This window comes from Sparus aurata, chromosome 15, assembly GCF_900880675.1.
Source record: "Sparus aurata chromosome 15, fSpaAur1.1, whole genome shotgun sequence".
In the NCBI taxonomy this organism is placed as follows: Eukaryota; Metazoa; Chordata; class Actinopteri; order Spariformes; family Sparidae; genus Sparus; species Sparus aurata.
The window spans coordinates 13,432,362-13,454,162 of NC_044201.1; the positions used below are offsets into that span (position 1 = coordinate 13,432,362).

The following is a 21,801-nucleotide window of genomic DNA, read 5'->3' on the forward strand; positions in this document are numbered from 1 at the left end:
AAAAGGCGTCTCACCGAGACCGAAACACATAACTAACATTATTCAACACAGAAAGGTAATCATTTCCTCTAAAAGGTTACTGCCTCTGAAGCACTAACTTGCGTCTAGTGCGCTAATGCATCGGTGACAACACTCACACACATGGAACATGTATAAAGCTGAACATCGAAAAGCCAAAAAAATAAGAGAAAAGACAGACAGAGAGAGAGAGAGAGAGAGAGAGAGGAGTTCAGGAGAGGGCAGAAATCGAGACGAGCACAGCCATGTTGTGTGTCGTTGAGTGAGTGAGGCTGGCTGCGGTCAAACAATCCAGCCAGACAGAGAGAAGGAGAGACAGAGAGAGAGAGACAGAAAGAGAGAGACAGAGAGAGCACAGCATGACATGCCAGGTGAAAGGTAGCAGTCAGGCTTTGGTGCTCTAAGATGTCTCTGCCAGCTGATGCCGACTAAGCCACGAGAAATAATAATAGCACAGAGGGCAGTGGGTAAGAGCGTAGTTAGAAGAGAGAGAGAGGGGAGCTTTCCTCTCTCTCTAGTTAGCAGGTACAGGTGGATTGTGGGTATACTGGGAATTAGTGTCATTAAGGTCAGAGGGGTCCTCGTCTAGTCATGGTCTTTTAGGCTTTTACTACCACCAAGGAAAGTGATTGCCTCAGGTCCTTTTGTCTGCAGAAACTTTTAGAAGTTCTGATGCGCTGACAGTCAAATTGGATTTTAACATCACCATGCAGGAGTTTGCATGGCGCTTGTGTTTGTGACATGAGGATATTTTTTCTTTACCACCCTGGTGGAGGGACCATCCTTTCAGACCACCTACCCAGAGTTGTCCTTGCTCTCCTGCTCGTCGTCGCACTCCTCCTTCACACTCTCTGCTCCGAGGCAAGCCGTCGACGAGCCCTCATCTGCGTCTCCCTTGAGGGGTCCGCCATCATCGTCCTCATCATCGTCGTCGTTTCCACTGTCCTTTCCATCCGTTTTTGATGGTTCAGGTTCCATTTTGGCTCGGGTCAAATCAGGTTTCTCGTCCTGTGAGAAAAGGACTCTTTTATTGACACGAACCCAGAGAGAGGTCTTGAGAGATTAATGGATAAATACCGAACACAAGAAAAAATATTTCAATCAAACATGCACCTGTGCACTACAAGGTTCTTCATCCACCAGGGCTGTCTGCTCTTCACAGCTGGACGATGTGGCAGCTGCTCCTCCTGCCTCCCCCTCAGACTTTACCTCCCCCTTGGGAGCCTGCTTCAGAGGGAGGTCCATCCTGAAGGTGATGGCGGTAGAGGTGCAGTATTCCTCAAATCCATACAAGTACCTGCATGATAAAACATTCCTCATCAATTTATCTTGAAAATCCAAGATGTCCATGTTCCATCACAAGTGCTGCTGCTTAAAACTAATCTTGTGAAGACGCTTAATGGAGTCTTAAGGGGGCTATACAGGTAGTTCTGAAGACATCCAGATGGACATAAAAGTGAGACTACAAACTGCATGTCAGCCTTGATGGAAAATTATAGAAACATAAGCTCCATCTGCCCTACAGAGATGCTCAGTCAAAAGCTTCGAGGCAGCGTCTATACGTACTTGCGGTAAGCACATTTGACATTGTAGCCGGCAGCTGAGTTGAGAACAGGGATCCCCAGATCCTGGTAGACCTGCTTCCAGACGGAGCCACTTTCAATCTGCTCAAACACAGGAGGACGCATCCAAAGTCAGTCCACATTGAAAAAGACAAGCGTAACGAAAAGTCAAACTACACTTAGGGGAGATTCTGTCAGAGAGGCACTCACATTGTCGAAGCCTCCCAGTTTGTGCACCAGCCTGTAGAGCTTGAACAGATTCAGGTTCCTGTAGCCCAGAACAGGCCGTTTGTTGATGGGAGTTCCTGGAGAGGAGGATCACAGCACGGGTTTACATGGTAAGCACAAACGAAGCACAAACGAAGAGCTTATCTAATTGAGTCGGGCAGTGCTGCATGACTTTTTATTCTTAAACTGTAAACCCTTTACAACGCCTTCAAAGCTACCTACTTGTTTATAGGAAAGTATTTAACTTGAGGAAAAGTAGCAATACAGCAAAATAAAAATGCTCCATTACACGTTTAAAAAAAAGCCATTGAAGGGTCCCTAGAGGAAGATGCATGTAATCTGATAAACTGCCTCCAGTGATGTTACTTAAATGCTGCATTGTGGGTAATGTAGGCAGCAGGTTTTTAAAAGCAGTCCACTGGTGTATCATTGCACTCCTATAACACTGTGAGACTCATTATGGAAAGTCTGAACTCCCCATGACCTGAACACACACTTCAATGTGTAAAATTGTTGTTGAGTTTGTTTTGAGTGATTGCTGAGAAATAAAAAAGTTTTCCTAAATATCAATTAATGTCAGTAATTTTAACAGACATTCAATTCACAGTCCTCATTTTCAAACAGGTCAGATAAACTGGCTGATAATATCATTATTAGACAGATACAGATACTAACAGCTTGTCTTTTCTCTTTATAAAGACCAGATACTGCAGATGAGACCAACTTGACTCGCTCAAGAAAAACTTGGGGACTTGCTTGTGACCTGGACCAAATGACTTGAGTCACATGTCTGGGTGGAGCTAATTTTAACTATTTTAAATTATTTTGAGTAGTTTAGTTTAACAACAGAATATCGTATTTAATGAAGCATATCATGTGTTTTTATGTAAAATCCTAATCAGAAAAATTACTAGCAACTGAAACTGTCAAATGAATGTAGTGGAGTAGATGTATGAAATAACTCGAAGTAGTACAATACGTTGAAGCCAACCACATTGGGATTTCTGTTATTGTAAGAAAGGGTTAGTTATGAAGGTCATAAACTACACATGAACATTGAACCTTGAAAATAAAAAATGTGAGTTAAAAAAATCCTGTAAACATCAGTCTTGTGTGCATCTTGGGCTCACCTCTGTCTTCCATGAACTTGTACAGCTGCTGCAGAAAGTTCTCCCGCTCCTCTGGGAACAGCTCCACTTCCTCCTGCAGACAGGAAACAAGAGGTCTGAGCATTTTTGTTTTTTTACTTGTAGATTACGGGGATGAAGAGCATGTGTGGGGTTCTGCCTCTACCTCCTCCTCCTCCCCGCCGCTGGCATCTTCTTCCTGCTCTTCCTCCTCATCATCGTCGTCATCCTCGCTGCTGGAACTTTCTTCTTTCACCTCTGTCTTCCAGGTGCCGGGAACGACGTACTGCTGCTGGAACGCCATGGCTGCGTCCAGTGCTGTAAAACATACAGAGAGTGAGTTATTGTATATTAACCATGTCTGATAACGGCTGCTCGTCAATCTGGCTGCTGTTATCTAGCAAACAGAGCTTAAAATACTGGAGATGAATCATTTTGCGGAGAGCAATTTTCATGGTAAATTAAATAAGATAAGACAAGACCAGATGTCTGATTGTTCTTGATATCTCGTACAGGAACAATCAACAGAAAACAAGCAAACCTTTTCTTCATTGATTTGAACCTCATAACACCTGTCACTGGGTGGTGCAATTCAACAAGTGAATGACACTGAATAAAACCATAGCACCCTCATTTTGGCATGTAAACCACAGCACCCTCAGGCAAAATGCTATAATATAACATAACATAACATAATATAATATAATATAATATAATATAATATAATATATTTTTTTTATTATCATTTGTTTACAAGTTTTATTGCCATGTCATGCTGAAATTAATAGACCCATATACAGAAGTAGGACAACGTAAAAAAGCCATTTTGACGTGAATACGAAGAGGAGCAGCCGCGGAAGACATCAGCATGAGAATCTGCCAGGAGTATTTGTAGTGACGCAGAGCAGCAGAAGCATTCAGCCACAGTGTCACAGGTGGGTTTAAGTAGCATCTAACCACCCTGCCAGATGCTTGTTTTACGCTTTTGTAATGCGGAAAATATCACAGTTGCGAGTCAACCACCTGTGAATACCAAGACTGCTAGAATACAGAGCCGTTTCCTCGCCATAATTATGAAAGAGTCGGAGCTCTGCAGCAGAGAAATGGGGGCACTATATAAAAAGCCTGGTGAGGACTTCAAATAAAAATAGACTCAACGGTGACAGGAGCTCTCTGCCGCGGCATTCCACAGAACAAAAACACAAACTTCTCTTTTCTTCAGTCTGTCTCGCTGTAAACCCACTCTGTGAGTGTTTTTCTGCCAACTGTGTCAACGCACAGACCGGCCCACAGATGTCGGGGATGGGCTGCGCGCTATTGCACCAGTTCTGTGAGGTTCACTTCTTAAAGCTTTACTTTAAACTCACCTGGTTTGAGCCCCGCGTCGGCTTTTGGAGGACAATCGCTGTTCATCTCGCGGACATCCTTCCGCAGCACCGTGTAACTGCAAAACACAACACCTCTTATTAAAATGTGCATAGAAGTTATATAGTGTGGACAGTACTGAGTGTTACAACATCAAGACTTAAGATTCAGACTCTATATGACTTAAAAAATGGAGATAGTCTCCCTGAACTGTAGCTCAGCAACAATAACCTCAAAAGCGGGCAGACGTGACTGCATTCTCTGGCTACTGTCTTTCAACATCTCTACTGCAGCTGGACAAAGTGTCGGTGATTTGGCAGATAGATGGATCAGTGGAGCTTGTAAACTGAAAGCAGTCAGAGGCGTGGTGTGTGTGCCAGAGAGACAATTTGCTGTGGTGTCTGTAGGCAGCTGAGCAGATCCAATCACTAGATTTGTCACAGAGTGAATTTAAATAAAGCTAGTGCTCATAGAAAAGCCATTTGTTTAATGATATTTGCTATAGATAATCTTATTTTTACCGATGGGATATTAATATTTTTTATTGAGACCAGCTGCAAAGATAAACAAGTGTATCTACAGCCATGCTAGTAGCTCTGTGAGGCTGTACTTAGGACACTCTGGCTTTAAGCAAAATGCTAACATCAGCATGGTAACATGCTATTTAGCAGGTATGTTTACCATGTTCACCCTCTTGTTAATGTTAGCACGTTAACATTTGCTTATTATCACTAGAAAAAAAGGTCAGCTGAGGCTGATGGGAATGTCTTTAGCACAAATAGCTGTTAAAGGCATTTTATGTTTTGTGAGGAAAAATGTTTTTTACATGTGTAGGATCCCAAGGTATGTGACACTTTGTGTGAGCGAAGCGAGTCAATTAGTGAAACTTTGGATCCTAGTACTACGGAAGCCCTGAGAGGCAAGTGATTTATTTCTTTAAAGGTATTAAGAAAGATTATCCTGGCATCTTTCACTTGTACTTAAGTCATATACACAGGAGGAAAGTCTTGATCACACTTGAAAATGGATCACCACAATTTTTTCTCTCTTGCCTCGCAAGGCTTCTGTATGGTACCATTATTTATCTTGACAATATAATACAATAACTTTTGGCCCATTGGTTCACTATTCAGTGTCAGTTTTGGCCCTCCAAAGGAAAAAGTTAGAGCACCGCTAGGGTCCTCGAGAAGAGGGAGCTATTCTTTCCATCAATAACACAATGACAGAATGTGCGAACATCTTGGTCATGGGTTTCATACACTTTCTGTAATAAAACATCTAAAAGTAAGAATCCTATCAGATGGCTGACCCTGGGGGGGAGATGCAATCCTTTAATGAATTCTGCAGTACAATCTTGTTTGGCTGATATTGAAAGTTTCAGTCAAGTCAGGCTGCTATTTACAATGTAACTATGGTAACACGTTTGGACTAAAAAAAGAAAAAAAAAAACACTTCCTGAAAACTCCCATCTCCCTTCTGGCATGGCCTTGCTCTCTCTCTTAAAAAAGAAAAGAAAGTTTTCCGAAGCCATTGTTTTTGAAAGGCACACTGAATGGCAATCACTAACAATACCAAACCCTCCAGAGGAAAGTGAACACGCTGACCCCGGCGCTGTGTGGGAGAGGTCACGTGAGCTATGGATGTGACCTGTCTTCAGAGAACAAGTCGCACGGGGAGCGGCACTTTAGAATAACTCGGTAAAAATAATAGAGGAAAAAAGGCTGACATAAATGATAGAAAGCACAATAGAAATAGAGTGTGTGTGTTGTGAAGGAGTGGAAAATACAAAAATGGGCTGAGGGGAATGGTGCGTCATTGAAACCACTGTAACATTACTGAAAAGAGGGTGTAGATGGTGTAAAAGTAGTGTTGACGCATGTGAAACATGACATGCTGTAAGATCTCTGCAATAATTAAATGTGAATGTTGGAAAATATATTAACTTCCTTCTGTCTGGGTTTGTGATGGATCAAACTCTAACATAACAAAAAGACACGCACATCACATCACATCACACAAGTACCAGTAATGATATGCACCTGTTATCATTGGGATTCTAACACATAAAAGCAAAAAGGATTCAGAGGAAAACAAACCTGAACATCTCATTAACAGCAATATAGATTTTTCCATTTTCTCACATTATTATTTCTGGGATTCTGGACACACTATACTGATTTCAGTGAGTAAAATCAAATTGCTACAGAACAGAAAGGAAAAACTGCTGCAGCGCAATTTAATGCGCGACAGAAGCCATCACAGGACGCCACGCTCAGACAGGAAATACTTCACAAATATATGACTTCCAGTTCCTCTCCGATTTATCATCCCGTATCTTATCCCTCTCATCACCTCTACCCTTCAACCGACTATTAGCCAAAATAAAAGTGATAAGAGGGACATTTTACACTTCTTCTGCTGCAGATAAAGGGCCATGCTGAGGAAGTCTACACTGGCGACTTTTCGGTCTTTAGTGGAAATGAAAATGGACAGAAAAGTCAACTTTGGAACAGATTAATTATGTCGAGCGTGTGCCATGTTCCTACCCACATACAGTGAGACTGCAGTAACACACAGCCTGCTGAGTGCAGACTCCCGACAGAACTTATTCCACTTTGCCACAGACAAAACAATCTGGCTGGTTGTGCGGTTCCACGCCGAGGGCAGGCTGCAGGGAAAGCTACACTCAACTTCCTACAACAGTAACTCACAGCCTCAGGACAAATAAAACAACAGAACCCAGAACAGCCAGGGAACGCACAGTGTTGGGAGATCACAAAACCTCAGGTTCTTTTCTTCTAAAGCTACAAACAGTATGTTGTTGACATTTTAATCATTTTTTCTTTTAACTTGCACAATTAATTAGTCCAGAGGTAGAAATGTCATCTGACAGAACGCCACAAAACACATTACGCTAAATATAAACACATTAGAGCGGGAAAAGGCACAAAAAAGATCTGAAATATTTGTTAATATATCCAAAGCAGTGCATGTGCTTCTTTTTGCAAAGGCTCACTTCAAATATATCCCGTTAAAAACTTCTTCAAAGATCCATTATGAGGAAGCTCTACACTAGCACTACAGTTGATTAATTGACTTACAGAAAATTAATAAATAACAACTTTGATGAGTTGTCAAGTAAAAATGCCAGTTATTTTTCTTATCAAAAGCTTCTCAATAGATTGCTTAGTGTTCACTGAAATGTGCACCATGTAGTTTGGGGGAAGACATTTTAATCAGAAGAGAACGATCTTCAGCGAATGATTTTTTCATGCCTAAACAAACTAAATAAAGACATTCTCTTTGTTTTCATGACATAATAAACTCAGTAACTGAAACTGATCTTAAAGGACAAATTTCATACTGTTTTACTTTGTTTATATGTGGCGGACCCTGCCACCTTTCTAGCTTCCAACAGTAATCTGGGGACCTTATTTTCCTATGAGAACAGCCTGTTTATACAGTTATGGAAAGCATTTATGTTCTTATATGAGTATGTATTATAACTAGGGCCGGGAGTTTAACGCGTTAATTACGATTAATTAATTACACAAAAATTAACGCGTTAAAAAAATTAACGCATTTTAATCGCACTTATTTTTGCACCGCGGAACGTTTCTCACTGGAAGAGTTTCAGGGGTACCGATTATACTGGAGCACCAACTAACAACAATGAACGAAGAAGCAGATGAGACTGTTTTCAAAAGCGGACGGATGGCAGCGTAGATAAGAGCATGCTATTGCTGCACTTTATGGCAAAAATTGCACTGGTCGGGGCAGCGTTTAGCTCAGTGGGTACAGCGCGTGTCCCATGTGCCGATGCTCTGCAGCGGACCCAGGTTCGACTCCCGGCCTGGGTCCGTTTGCTGCGTGTCACTCCCCCTCTCTCTCTCTCTCTCTCTCCCTGTTTCCTGTCATATCTTCAGCTGCTCTGTCAATAAAGCCATAAAAGGCCAAAAAAAATATAAAAAAATTGCACTGGTCTGTTGGTCTTGACAAAACAATGTTTTGTTGCTTAAGCTTCTGTATTCAGTCATTATTCAATGGTATACTAAAATCCATGTGAAAAAAATTGCTTCTCACTGTTCTCAGGTCAAATATTTATATGCGATTAAAATGCGATTAATTTCGATTAATTAATTACAAAGCCTCTGATTAATTCGATACATTTTTTAAATCGAGTCTTGGCCCTAATTATAACCAGATAATTATTGTAAATATCAAAATTCAAAGTTTGGATTTCTTCTCCATAACTACATAGTGCCCTTTTAATGTTAAATCAATACATCTTAGTTTTTAACTTTAAGATAAAAAATCATTTTGCAAAACGCAGATTATCAGAAGATTTTCTTGATAAACATTAGTGCAGATCTACGTTACACACAGTGTAAATGTGGCGTTCAGCACATTAATGATGACTCACAATTTTCCATCCTTGAAAGAGCGGACGAAGATGTTGTCTTTCTTCATGGTCACGTCTTCGTGGCAGTCCGGGGAGATGACCTTGTTGCACAGAAACAAGAGACAGTCAATAGGGTCAGCCAAGGTGGTATTCTATGTGTGTGTGTGTGTGTGTGTGTGTGTGTGTGTGTGTGTGTGACAGAGACTGTAAAGTAGAGGAGGGGAGGGGGGTGTCAGAATACGAGTCAATGACTAAAGTAGTTTCACCAAAAGGCCACGCTGATGGATTAAAAAATATGCTGTCTACGAACCAGAGACAAATAAGCGAGTGTGGATGTGTGCTGGGTGCGTGCCCACACGCAGCATGTGCTGCTGCTGTTTACTGGAGTTGAGGAGCACAACAGTAGGAGTTGTTCCAGTGCTCAGGTCTAACCTAGAGGAGGCAGCACTGCCGTTATGGAGATTTGATTTCCACCAGGATTCTGTTCCTGCTCTCTCTGTATATACAGCACACACACTTGCAGGGTGGATGCTTCTGCCTGAACACTGTGACTCATGTGTGCTCCGTTATATTATTTCCCTTTCTGACACATTCTTACGCTGCAAACCTGCAAATGAATGCACCCAGCTTGCGCATGGAGACCTTGTTCCATTTGACTTTTATTTTATCAGGCCACTTTGTCACAGCCATGTGTCATCTGTTGCATGAGACATCAACCAGTGCACTCCTCCACCCCTCTGCCATACGGTAACAGTGTAAACAACAACAGGCTACTGTGTAGTGTGCTTCTCTAGCCTGTCACAAGGAGGCAGCACGGAGCTCGGTCGACACCAGGCCAAGAACAACAAACCCTGGAGGTGGGGCCCTGCTGACTACACAGTTAAAGGGACAGCTTTCCCCACCCTCTACCATTCTCCCAGTACTACTTGTAATGCTTACATAAACAAACAACGCCTGTCACCATTGCATTGTGCGCTAACAGTGGTTGGGAGTTGAGGGTGGGTGGAGAGAAATGGAGTGGAAAGGAGTGAAAACATTGAACCAGTGTTTGTGCTGCATTGTTGCACACATCAGGGAGAACGAGTCATATCTTCTGCCTCCAAAATATGAGCTCAGTTGTTTTGTTTTCTGCAAAAAGTTTGTCTTGTTTATAGAAATCAGCTAACTGCGAAAACATAATTCTAACATTTCATGGTGGCTGAATTCTAATGCAACGAGATAATCCTGCCTGAAGTTACACAAACAGGCGTTCGCCTGAAACGACACAATGCTGTGAGTGTACTGTAGGACCAGCAGCAGCAGTCATTGAGCAGAGAGCAGTAAGAGAAGGGAGACTATGAGCTCACCAGAGCAGGATACCACGTGGTCTTCTTTTTGTCCCCGGTGGTGACCCCTTCCACACAGACAACTTTGCCAAACAGATCCTCGTTCTGCCGCTGATCGCTCTCCTCTTCTTCGCTGGAGGATGAAGACATCTCTTCTTCTTGGCTGTAGGAGAAAAGCACGATTTATTCGTGGATACTGGATAGCACTTCAAAAAAGGTACAGTGAGTATGCATGCAGTGAAATCACAAATATATTCATAAACATATATAATAATATCTTATTATTTTACAGTCACCATATAATTATTTTAATCCATAATCAATGTCCATATATAATTTAATGGACTTAACAATTAATCAGTTAAAGGGTTATTCCACCAATTGTGTTTAAAGGTCTTGAGGATTAAATCTGTATGTGTGAAAAGGTAGCATAATGCCTTTTGTGGCTCAAGAAGAAGCAGCATGTAACTGATAAATTCCCTCTAGTGATGTCACTCAGTGTCCAAATTGCATTGTGGGTAATGCAAGCGCCAGGATGGTGTATCGATCTTGATAATTTCTTTTTAATCTGTCCACAATGAGTCCAACAGAGTTAAAGGAGTGCAATGTTAGACCAGTTGACTGTTTTTCAAACCTGTTGCCACCATTACCCACAATGCATCTTAGAAACTAAATGACATCTCAGGAGGCATTTAATCAGATAACATTCAGCTTCCTCCGAAGCCAAAAGAGGCTTTTTCACATATGCAGTGGTACCCCTGCCCTGTAAACACATTTTAATGCGTAAAATTGGTGAAGTTACCCTTTAATAAAAGAGAATAATTTGTTGCAATTCCACCGACCTTATACATAACTCTTCTTTTTTGGAATAATGTATGAAATTAGGTGACTTATTCATGCAAAGCTGTGCCAGCCTCCATGTTTTTCAACTCTTGCATGTCGTCAAAATATGTTCCCCAACAACTGGGGCTGGTTGCAACTTCAAAACATAATCAGATTAATACTGAAAGTGTTGTCATTTGACTGAGGAAAGTGCTGTCAGCTTATATCTATTAGTACACAGTGTTGTAAGTGTAGCACTGCTGGATAAAAAGAAAAAAGAGAAAGATTCCAATTGCTCACAGCGCTGCAAAGATATTGGCATTTCATATTAAATCAGTGCTATACTGTATATAAACTTGTTAGGAGAATAAAATCGCATGCACTGCATCTTTTCATTTAGCCGTTGCTCAGCTAGAAATCATCACCTCTCAGACCCCCCTCAAAGTTTCTGGTCTTATGTCAATATGTAGCACAGCGAAACATACAGCTCACTCTGCTGACGAGCTCACTCGGTCTCTGTCTCTGCTGTCAGACAGTCATCCTGATGCTCAGAGTGATGCCCTGACTGCAACCAGCACACAGGCAGCCATGTCTCTGAGTGATCATGCAAGCAGCACCAGCAGGCAAACAGATTCTCCATCCTCTTTTTTTATGCCTCGCCAGGCCTGCTCTGAGCACAACTCCATGTACATATACACACGCGCGCACACGCACACGCACACACGCACACACACACACACACACACACACACACACACGTCTGGCACGACTCAAGAGCAGTAAATCAGGCAGGCTGCTACAACAACAACAACTAAGCTGTGAATCAAAGCACTTTAGCTTCTCAATGAAGGACTGACTGTAATTCATGTAGGAATGAGTTTGCTACTCATGTAATGGCAACATTAGCGGGGAATGTTTGAAAGCTACCCTTACTTTTGAGCAGTGATGGATTGTAGTACATGCAGTCAAGTTCCGTACTTAAAGGTGCAAGAATTCAACATTCAACATTCAAAGTGTGAAGAAATAACAGTTTATGTATTGTGTTTTGCCTAGACATCTATTAAAGTTAGCATGCTAACCAGCTCGCCCCTTAAGAAGTGACAGTCTAAAAGTAAACAACACCAAGTAGATGTACTTAGTTTCATCCCATCACTAATTTGAATGTGATATCTTTAAGTAATACTTTCAGGTACTTTTCACACCACTGCTTTTAAGACATTAATTTAAAGAAATACTTTTAGGAAATACGGCTATTTATCTTTCCTGCAGTAATTTAGATGAGAAAATCAATACCATTTATGGTATGCCTATATGCTAAATATGCACTTACCACCTGCAGCCAGTGAGCTTAGCTTAGCATTTAGACTGGGAACAGGAGGAAGAGGTGAGCCTGACTCTGTCCAAAGGTAACATAATCCCCCTACCAGCTTATTGACACATTGCAAAAATGGCACGTTTTGGTTCTGCTGGGGTTTTTCTGCAGATGTATGTCTTGGCTGGGAACAATGACTTCCTGGAGTACCTTTCTGCAGGTTCCCTGAAATCCTCAAAGTTGAACAAACAAGACATAGCTCACATAGCTGCCATCTGTGTTTCCGATCTTTATGCTACTCTAAGATAACCACCTGCTGGCTTGAGCTTCATAATTAGCCTAAAGACAGGACAGAGGCATAATATTTGCATCAAAATCGTAGCAAGAATGCAAATAAGTGTGCAAATGTCAAACTAGGGGAAACTACACCATCTCTTAAAACAAGCGATGTAGCTGTTGTTTCAAATATCTTCCTTGTATTTCAAGAATTGAGAGGCTTAAAGTGCACAGAAGAGTTCAAAATGCAAATATGCAGCTGGGACTGTTCTGAGCCAATATTGCATCAGTGTTTAGAGTAATATTGACTTTTCCCTGACTGCCATTAGCAAGGAGTGTCAGAAAATAAGATTATGTATCAAAGTGTCCTCTTTATAACAGAAAGGAGCCACAATTATACCTAGCGCCAATAAGCCCTCAGCGGTTCATATTCCCTGATGAAAACTCGGCAGTCTCCCAGGATTAGGCACATCTGAGCATACAACACCCACTGGAACATTTGAGTCAAATGAAGGGGAAAAAAAAGAGACATGATATTTAGCAGGACCACGCCATGCTCGCACAGGAGCCCGACGTGATTAAGGAGCTGGAGGAAGCGAGTGGGCTCTCCTCTTCCAAGCCTCAGGGGCTGTTTATGAGGGGATGGAGATGAGAGTAAGTCTTTCATTTTAGCTGATGGTGGGAGCCTGTTGCTGATGTACAGAAAATCTCTTCGCGAAGGCATCACAGACCACTGATATATTAATTTTGAGCCCTGCAGGATGCACGGAGTCGGAAGAAGATACTCACATTGGGTTTGATCGTCGGCCGCGGTTGCCCTTCTTGCCGATGACGGGTGTGCCGAAGTGCTCGGGGTTGGTGAGAGGGAGTCTGTCGAGCGTCTGCAGGGGCGATAAACAACAACAACGAGCCTCAGCACCGCCTTCTCAGACAATAAATTGATAAACAAAAGATTTATCTTCTAAAGCTAGAAGGAAAATTCTCTTCATGGGGTTTCATCAGTTACAAATGGAGGGGATTTACCCAGCTTTACAGGCACCGTTTACATTTGGCAACTTCTCTGTGATATCAGCTTCCTGGATATATTTCGCAGCTGAACCTCTAAATGGCGATACGGGAGCATTCAAAAGCGTTTTAATTTGAGCACTGTGAGTAGAGATGTGAGACTGTTTGTGACTGAATACAATTACATTTAAAGAGAAGAAATTCTGAGAGATGAAGTTGGTATGAAAGTGCAGGACAGCAAAATACTCGCCTCACTCTCTGCAAAGTGACGCGCTCCTTTCAGGCAGAGAGAGGAGCGCCTCAGGGTCTTCTCATCGCCATCGTCAAACACTGCAGAGATGAGAGACAACCTATTAGGCTGCTGTATGTAGGCCAGGAGTCCACCAACACACACACACACACACACACACAAACACACACTTAAGCACAAACAAAATCGTTTCAGTTACAAAATGTCCGTCTCATTTGCGATATGTTCTACTTTTAAGGCTCAGATATCCTCCAGCAGGCAGCTCACAGCTTTATTAGAGCTTCAAGGACCCTCTGCTACACACAGAGTGGAGGAAATGGTAAAATGAAAGACTTTTTGCTTATCCATATATTAACCAACATCAAATCTGTCTCCGGGGACTAGCCTTTACAAAAAGCATCCATATCAAGCAACAGTAAAATAGAGGAATAACATCTTTCATATTAATGAACCGGAGGAGCTTTCTTTTCACTTTCAGCAGCCACGTTGCTCCAAAAGACCCAAATGTGTAAATCTTTAAATTCCATTATTCATTGCTCAGATATACTCAACCCATGTTGTTGTTTTCTCAGTGATGAATAAAAGAATAGAAATGTGCCGAGACGAGTGTTTCGAGGTAGTGAAAACCCCCATGGGTGCTCTTAAGCGACAGGCAGCTGCTTAGAGACTCAGAGATCTGAGTCGTCGTCTATACGCTGTATACTTAGATTATCCAACACTGTGTCTGTGTACTTTTGATAGACTGGCTGTTACAAATTGCAAGCAAAAAACTACTTACTGTTGCAAGCTTCTCAAATATGAATAGTCAGCTTTTCTCTTTCTGATTGTTGGTTGGACACCAACACAAGGGTTTTGGGGAGTCTACGTGAACTCAAATCAGGATGGGCCTTTTTCACACTTTAATTTGTTTTTCTTTAACTTAATCCACTTCATCCATTTTCTCCAAGAAAAAGGAGGCATAATAAATGATACCGAAAGCTGTCAGTAGCAGCAGCCCTACATGCAGGTAGATAGACAGCAATGTCTATCAGAATCAACCTCGAATGTCATTATTTTAGTTTTGAAACAATGTATTTCTGATTGTTAAGTTGCTTATTCTTTTATTGATAACTGTTACTTCTTATTTGCACGTCAAATCCCAACCCTAACCAACTCTGAGTACTGTCTTACTCTTATATAACTACATCATATTTATGTAATTATATCCTGCTCACCCTTGTCCTTTTTCTAAAAATTGTCTCTTCTTAAAATCAGGGGAGATTTTTTTGAAGATTCTTGAAAAAGTATGTGCAGTTTGGCCGACATTTTACTGGACATTTTAATAATGACAAGAACAACAATAATAGATGAAGCGTGATGGAGATTTGGATAAACTGAGCTAGGGCTGCAACTAACAAAGATCAATAGAATAATTGTTGAGTCTATGAAATGCAAAAAAAAACAGTTTGAAAAATACTAGGCTAAATCATAATTTCCCAGAGGCCAAAGTGAAGTCTTCAAATTACTGTCATTAGTCCAACCAACAGTTCCAAACCCAAACACACTTTATTAACTATGATAAATAACAATGGAAAGAACCAAATCCTTACAATTAATTGAAAACAGTTAAAGCTACATTATGTTGGAATTGGAATTTTGTGCAACTTGGCGCCCCCCACAGTTTCTGAGTGCAACACCACTGCCGTTAATACAAATCCACGGTCTGTAACAATTTGTCAGATGTAATCTAGGAGCTAACTACAAACAAAACTCATGACATCAAAACAGTGTTGTGTGTTGAAAACTTGTACATTAAAGTAAATATGTATGTAACGCTGTGATCTTACCCTCTCCCTGAAGCTACATAGAGCAGAAACAAGTAAGAGAGAACACTCACCCTGTTACAAGACACTGTAGCATCAAAATTATTTTGAAGCTGTAATTTTAAGGTAAAAATACAGTTACATAATGTTGCTTTAATCTAAATCTATCTATAAATGCACGGAATCTCTGTCTGTCTGTCTGTGTGTGTATGTGTGTGTTCCTCAAATATCTCTGCGGATCAGGATCAGACTAACCTGAGAGTTTCAACATGGCTGCTGCGTGGTTCAAGGGTGTGCTATTTCGCATTTGTTTGGACTGCAATGATACCGTTAATAAATTATTTCATAAATGCTTTACAAATTCCACGAGCATTGTCCACCGGAGCCACTACAGTCACATGCGCACCAGAGCCAATCACTGCACACCGTGGCCACGCGCGCACCAGAGCCAAGCACTGCAGAGCCCACCACGACCCCCCACCTCCTGATTTGACGGACGCACGGGTGCTTTATACCTGCAGCGGCGCGAGCTGGACCGGTATATTGCCGGCGGTTCGCTCCCGTTCTGTGCATCTAAACTGACTGTTGTGGATTAATGAGATTAAACAAGTCCAAGTCTGAGGAGATCCGGAGACGCACGGACAACAAAGTGGGATCGGAATCTGTGGATGTTCGTGTGTAGCTAGCGCTAGCCGCTAGCTACACGGCCCACCGACCGAGTCGACGGAGCGGACGCACTGGCACGTCCAAAACCGGATTTAGGGTAAATAATGTCCAACACGCTTTTTCGCGAACATTGCCATTACGTTTGCTTTGTGTCTGGTGCAGGAAGAAACAGTAAAAATGTGCTTTTGTCACAAGCGGAATTACACCTGCAGCGGCGCGAGCTGGACCAGGATTTTGCCGGCGGTTCAGTCCCATTCTGTTCTGTTCATCTAAACTGACTGTTGTGGATTGTAATGAGATTAAACAAGTCCAGACCGAGTCTGTTCGGGTCTGAGGAGATCCGGAGACGCGCGGTCAACAAAGTGGGATCGGAATCTGTGGATGTTCGTGTGTAGCTAGCTGCTAGCCGCTAACCGACCCACATGGCCCTCCTCCCGAGTTGACGGAGCAGATGCACTGGCCCGTCCAAAACTGGATTTAGGGTAAATAATGTCCAACACGCTTTTTCGCGAACATTGCCATTACGTTTGCTTTATGTCTGGTGCAAGAAGAAACAGTAAAAATGTGCTTTTGTCAAGAAAGTGTCCAAGCAGCAAGTTTGGTTGTTGAGGAACAGGAAGATGTGGGAGGGACATCGGCGGATGATTGACAGCAGCAGTGATGTGTTGGAGACGGCGACAGAGATAGCGAGTTTTGAGAGTTGAGAGATTTGTGACATATAGCGTGTTTGGAGTGTATAGTTAGTGTGTTATGTAGTATTTGGTGTGGTGTGATTACTGAGTAGTGGAGTCGTGTTGTGAGGCAAACCAAGGAGGAGACGGCTGAATGTGGAACAGGCAGGAATGAGCTGAGGAGCCTGAGGCACTGCCTGCATTTAAATGTAAATAGTTACACATAACTTTGTAAATTTCAAAAACTTATGCACCAATTTAGTAAACAACAATTTATATTTGCATTATAACTAATGCAATTGGTCCATTAAACATTTTTGTGGTTTTCACAGTAAAAAAAACTAACTTTTTCTACTCTGATTTTATGCTATTTTGTGATTTTAGGTCCATAGTGTTAATATAGTACCTTAAAATGAAAAAATAACTGTACAGTCACACATGTTAGGTTGTGCTAAAAATAATTACACCAAGTAAGGCAAGGTAAATAGTTTTTTAAGGTGAAATATAATGGTATAATCAAAAGTAGTCAAAAACAGCCAATGATATCCCTGACATCCCACCTTCAAACACAGCCTCATTTGGCCATCAATGAAAAAGCTACTTAACCTCCCACTTTTCTATAGGAATACATGCTTCCTACGGGCAATACATCAGTATCTTACAATTGACTTAATTTGTGCTGTTGCACATTTTAAATGTCCATACCAGAACTTCTTCACCAAGAGGATCAATGATGATAAAAACACATAAGACCACAAGACTACATTCAACTAAATGTACTTCAATGAAGGTAATGTTGAAGACTTGTTCCTGTCCTATTTCAAGCACACAGCTGCCGTCCATTATTGACAAAATGTTGTCAGAAAGTGAGAAGAAAGATTTTGGTTTTTAACCTTTAGTCTCTAGACGGCCAGAGTGTCACATATAACTAATTTGTGTTGTCGGAAGTTGCCATGCAAAAGCAGCATAATGTACACAACGTTGCCTTAATCCATCATCAAAACAGTTAGCAATTAATATTCTTTTGAGCGATTTATCTTTGAAGCTGTAATCAGAGCATATCGGGCATAACAACTTGTCACTGTGAGAAATAACTTATTCTTCTGAGGGATCGATTGAAGATGGTTTTTGCTTGAAAACACCACTGGAGGAAAGAAAAATACAAACTCTGAAAACCCCTTTGGAATTTGTATTGCACACAATCATGTTATCTCCACAACTAGTGTAGGGAAGGTGCAAGGCTTTGAATGAGGAGGGAGAGCAGGCAGTTTGTTATTGACTTACCAACAGTATATATACTAGCATCGGTCAGCTTATTGATTGTGGCCTCCTGGTAGACTCCATCCTGATTCTTCACCTCTACAACAGCACCCACCTGTGGGACGGATACACTGCTGTTATGTGGCATCCTAATACACTGCTAATGATAAATCTAATGATGTGTTTTAAAGTAATGAGGCTACAATATTGCTGCTACAACAATCATAATTGATTTTAAATTTAATTGCAGAGCTAATGCTTCAATCACAGATTCTCTTGTGTTTCTTCCACGTTCACAAAGCACAAGTAATCATGGGTAATTAACGACACTGTGTGTGTGAGGACAAGGTTTCAAGCCAACTCCATCTTTCGTGTCTTACCTTTAGAGGTCCTTTGATGTTTTCATCATGAACCTCTGCCGTGGACAGATCTGGTTTAAAGGTCACCTGGAGGGGGAGGGGGGAGAGGCAACAGGGGAGGAGAATCAGTAACGAGGATAAACAAACAGTTCCCCAAAGGCCTGACTGGACCACATCAATGTTCCACTTCACAGAGGGCACACGTCTCTACTAACGCTGCTGGACTTCATACACAGATTTCAATGATGGAACGCGGGTGAGCATTTAATACTATGGCTCATTTCTGGCACTGTTGAGTGACTGACCCCAAACTGGCAACTGTGCCGCATCTGCCGGCGCCAACTGTGGATGATTTCTGTTGTGAATGTGAGGGCTACACTAACTGACCATCCCCCTCTCCCTCTCCCTCTCTCTCTCTCTCTCTCTCTGCATCTGCAGCCTCGCCTAAGCGAGCCACGGAAGATCATAATCTGATCACGCTGTGGCAGTCCTGCATCTGCATGGCGACCTGGCAACACTGAGTGATACAAAAGACCACAAAGCAGGCACACATACACACACACACACTCACACTTGCAGCCATTTACTCTCATGTCTGCGTATGTGTAAAGTGCCGAAGCAGCCAGAAGCACAGAATCTGTTTAGCATTACAAAAACCTCTCCTTGCTTTATATATCAAAATGCTCGTGTGCTTCCTTCTACGCCTCCTAAGGGAAATTAACGGAATTTTGAGAGCATGTGCTAGTAAAATAGTAACATAATCATAATGGAAAAACTGCATTAACTTCTTTTATTGACTGTGAATTAGTTTAGAATCAGCTGCCTTGCAGGGGCTGAAAAAGATCCGTCAGAAAACAAGGTAACAATATCAGACAATGCTCCCTCCAGTCAGTTTCAAATATAACAACAGCGGAGACAACAATCAAAGTCTCGCAGCAAAGGCAGGATCAAGAGAATGAATAAAAAGAAATATAGACTGTAAGGTGCTGTTGAATTGTCAGGTCATAAAATGAAAGGGAAGACAAAGGCGTAAAAAGCTTCCTGAGGCAGCGTTTCATCAGTTATGGAGATAATAACATTCCTGCCTGGTGAAATAAAGGAATCCCTCTCTCTTCACAGGGCTCTCCAAAGCCTCAGTTGGAGAGCGTCAACAACAACACCTGACTGTCCAGACAACTCCCAAACTGTGAGCAAGGTTCCTCCGTGGCTCAACAAAAGTCTTTACACAACCTGTACTTAACAACAAATATTGGAACAAGATATGAAAACATGTTTCTGATAAAGAACATATAGCCCCAGTCCAGCAAATGGGATATATTTTGTGCCTTTTAGCCATAAACAGCAAAATGATATCATCAAGCAGCGACTGTATGTGTGTCAGCTCTGATAAAACTTAATAGTATCATAAGCCGTTTCCCTCCAGATCATCTTCCGCCTTTCTGCTCCTGTCTCTTCACATGCATAAAGCTTCCTGTCTGTTCTGATTTGACATGTTGTCGGCTTCATTGTTATTTTTATAGCTATTATAACATTTAGCCAGCAGCTGGGACACTAGTTAAAAGTTTAGCTTACACTTGCACATGTACAGTGATGATGCTTTTTGACTCCTTATAAATCTGCATCTCTTCACTACAATAAATTTCATTACATTGACTATTTGCTTTAATGCTGCCTCCAATTAAGAGCTTTGCGCATTAAAATATAATAAAACTAAAAGGGCAAGTTTCACTATATGTGAGAAAGAAGAAGCAAGAAACTAGAGTAAGGTTATAACATTTTATTTAACATTTTTGAATAACTTTATACGGGGAATTTTAAAAAAATATATATCTGTAACAATATGAGCTAAATATTCTAAAATATTCATTGCCACTTGGAATTATTGCATGTCCTGTTGCCCTCTTAGTAAGTTCTGCAGTTTTTTGAGGAGGAACTGTTTGTTCCCTCTTAACTTAGCCTACAGAAACACAACACAACAAATCTGAGCTCACTAGTGAGACTGACAGCCATCTCAAATTAAATGTGCAATCTGTAAGAATTTTAACTTAAAACATTTAAAAATGTACTAAAATTATCAACAGAATGTGAAGAAATACAGTCTTCTATGTCAGTAGATACCTACTGAAGTTATCATGCCAACCAGCAACCTCTATCTCCCAGCGGTCCAAAGCTTTGTGCAAGCGGTGTAAATTCTTTACATTTTGTTATATGCAAGTAGAGATCTGCTTTGAAAAAAGTGGATTTATTTCCATTGCACAGATTCCTTTATCTGCATTCTGCAGTGAAATAAAATAAACTACTAAAAAATGTACTATAAAGACAAAGAGTCCGTGGACTGCAGTACTCATTTTTTGACACAGTACTTATTACTGTGCCATCGGGTTAGTGCTGACTGATCATATGTGTGCTGAACATGTCACAGTGAGTGATACTGACAAGGGCCTAATTGACTTTTTGCAGGTCTTCTAGTGCAGATCATCATCATAAATAAGAATGTCACACAGAGCTTTTCACCGGGATTTAAAAATCACTCGCAAGACACCGGCGCCATATGCTGCAGCCATCGACTTTGTTAAACAAGCAGACAGAGATTAATGGTCCAAAGAGCTGAAGTGGAATTCATTACAGTGGAATATTCACACTCGCAACAACCACTGAATAATTGCCATGTTTCAACGTTTGTGTAACGGAGCTCACATTCATATTACAGCTATACAAAAACAAACCGCACACTCAGCCAATTAGTATGCTAATTAATTTTTGATCTGAGACTGTCCTATTAGCTTCCCTTAAGCACGCAAAATTTAAACTGAGAACATCACTTGGTCTACTTTGTCATGTCATTTGTCCCTGTCTGTGCGACAAAAGGACACACCATTTGATGATTTCAGAATGGCAGAACATCGCTGCTCTTTTGTCTCTACAGGGGGAACTACAGTGCATTGACACAGTGAAAAAGCCAGCATCCAATCTTTGTTCCTCCCACACACTCTAGCAGAACGAGAGACAAGCGATCTGTCTCTATTGTATTATCCAGATGCTCAAGCCCCACTGGGAAATGAGATCCTGTACTACGAGCATCATGCAATGCCTTTATCAGCGCGGCTTAAAACCAATGGGGAAATAGCAGCCGCACCTTTACCACCGCTGCACTATGTGGAACCTGTGGTCGAGAGGGACGCCCGAGGACATGATGGATACCTGGTGTGCAAGGCCAGACCCTGCATCTGTCACAGCTGGGGCCCTGATCAGCATTTCAACTATGTGAGCAATACTAACAACCTAAAGCAGGTGGTAGAGCTCAACATGTAAGCAACACAGCTGGATTCATCTGGCATCATCAGAGACAAG

General features: G+C 41.6%; 1 protein-coding gene across 1 annotated transcript in view; it reads right to left on the reverse strand.

Moving 5' to 3' along the window:
* The window catches only part of arid4b (AT-rich interaction domain 4B), a 48,989-nt gene that overhangs the window by 9,447 nt on the left and 17,741 nt on the right, over nt 1-21,801 (reverse strand). The window contains exons 4-16 of the mRNA XM_030442858.1: nt 18,472-18,537; nt 18,116-18,206; nt 13,693-13,772; nt 13,227-13,318; nt 10,049-10,190; nt 8,724-8,803; nt 4,303-4,379; nt 3,102-3,253; nt 2,939-3,011; nt 1,791-1,885; nt 1,585-1,682; nt 1,132-1,315; nt 818-1,026 (exon numbers count right to left, since the gene is read on the reverse strand). Of these exons, the coding sequence (XP_030298718.1) occupies nt 818-1,026; nt 1,132-1,315; nt 1,585-1,682; nt 1,791-1,885; nt 2,939-3,011; nt 3,102-3,253; nt 4,303-4,379; nt 8,724-8,803; nt 10,049-10,190; nt 13,227-13,318; nt 13,693-13,772; nt 18,116-18,206; nt 18,472-18,537 (1,439 nt within the window). The remainder of the gene's footprint in view (nt 1-817; nt 1,027-1,131; nt 1,316-1,584; nt 1,683-1,790; nt 1,886-2,938; nt 3,012-3,101; nt 3,254-4,302; nt 4,380-8,723; nt 8,804-10,048; nt 10,191-13,226; nt 13,319-13,692; nt 13,773-18,115; nt 18,207-18,471; nt 18,538-21,801) is intronic.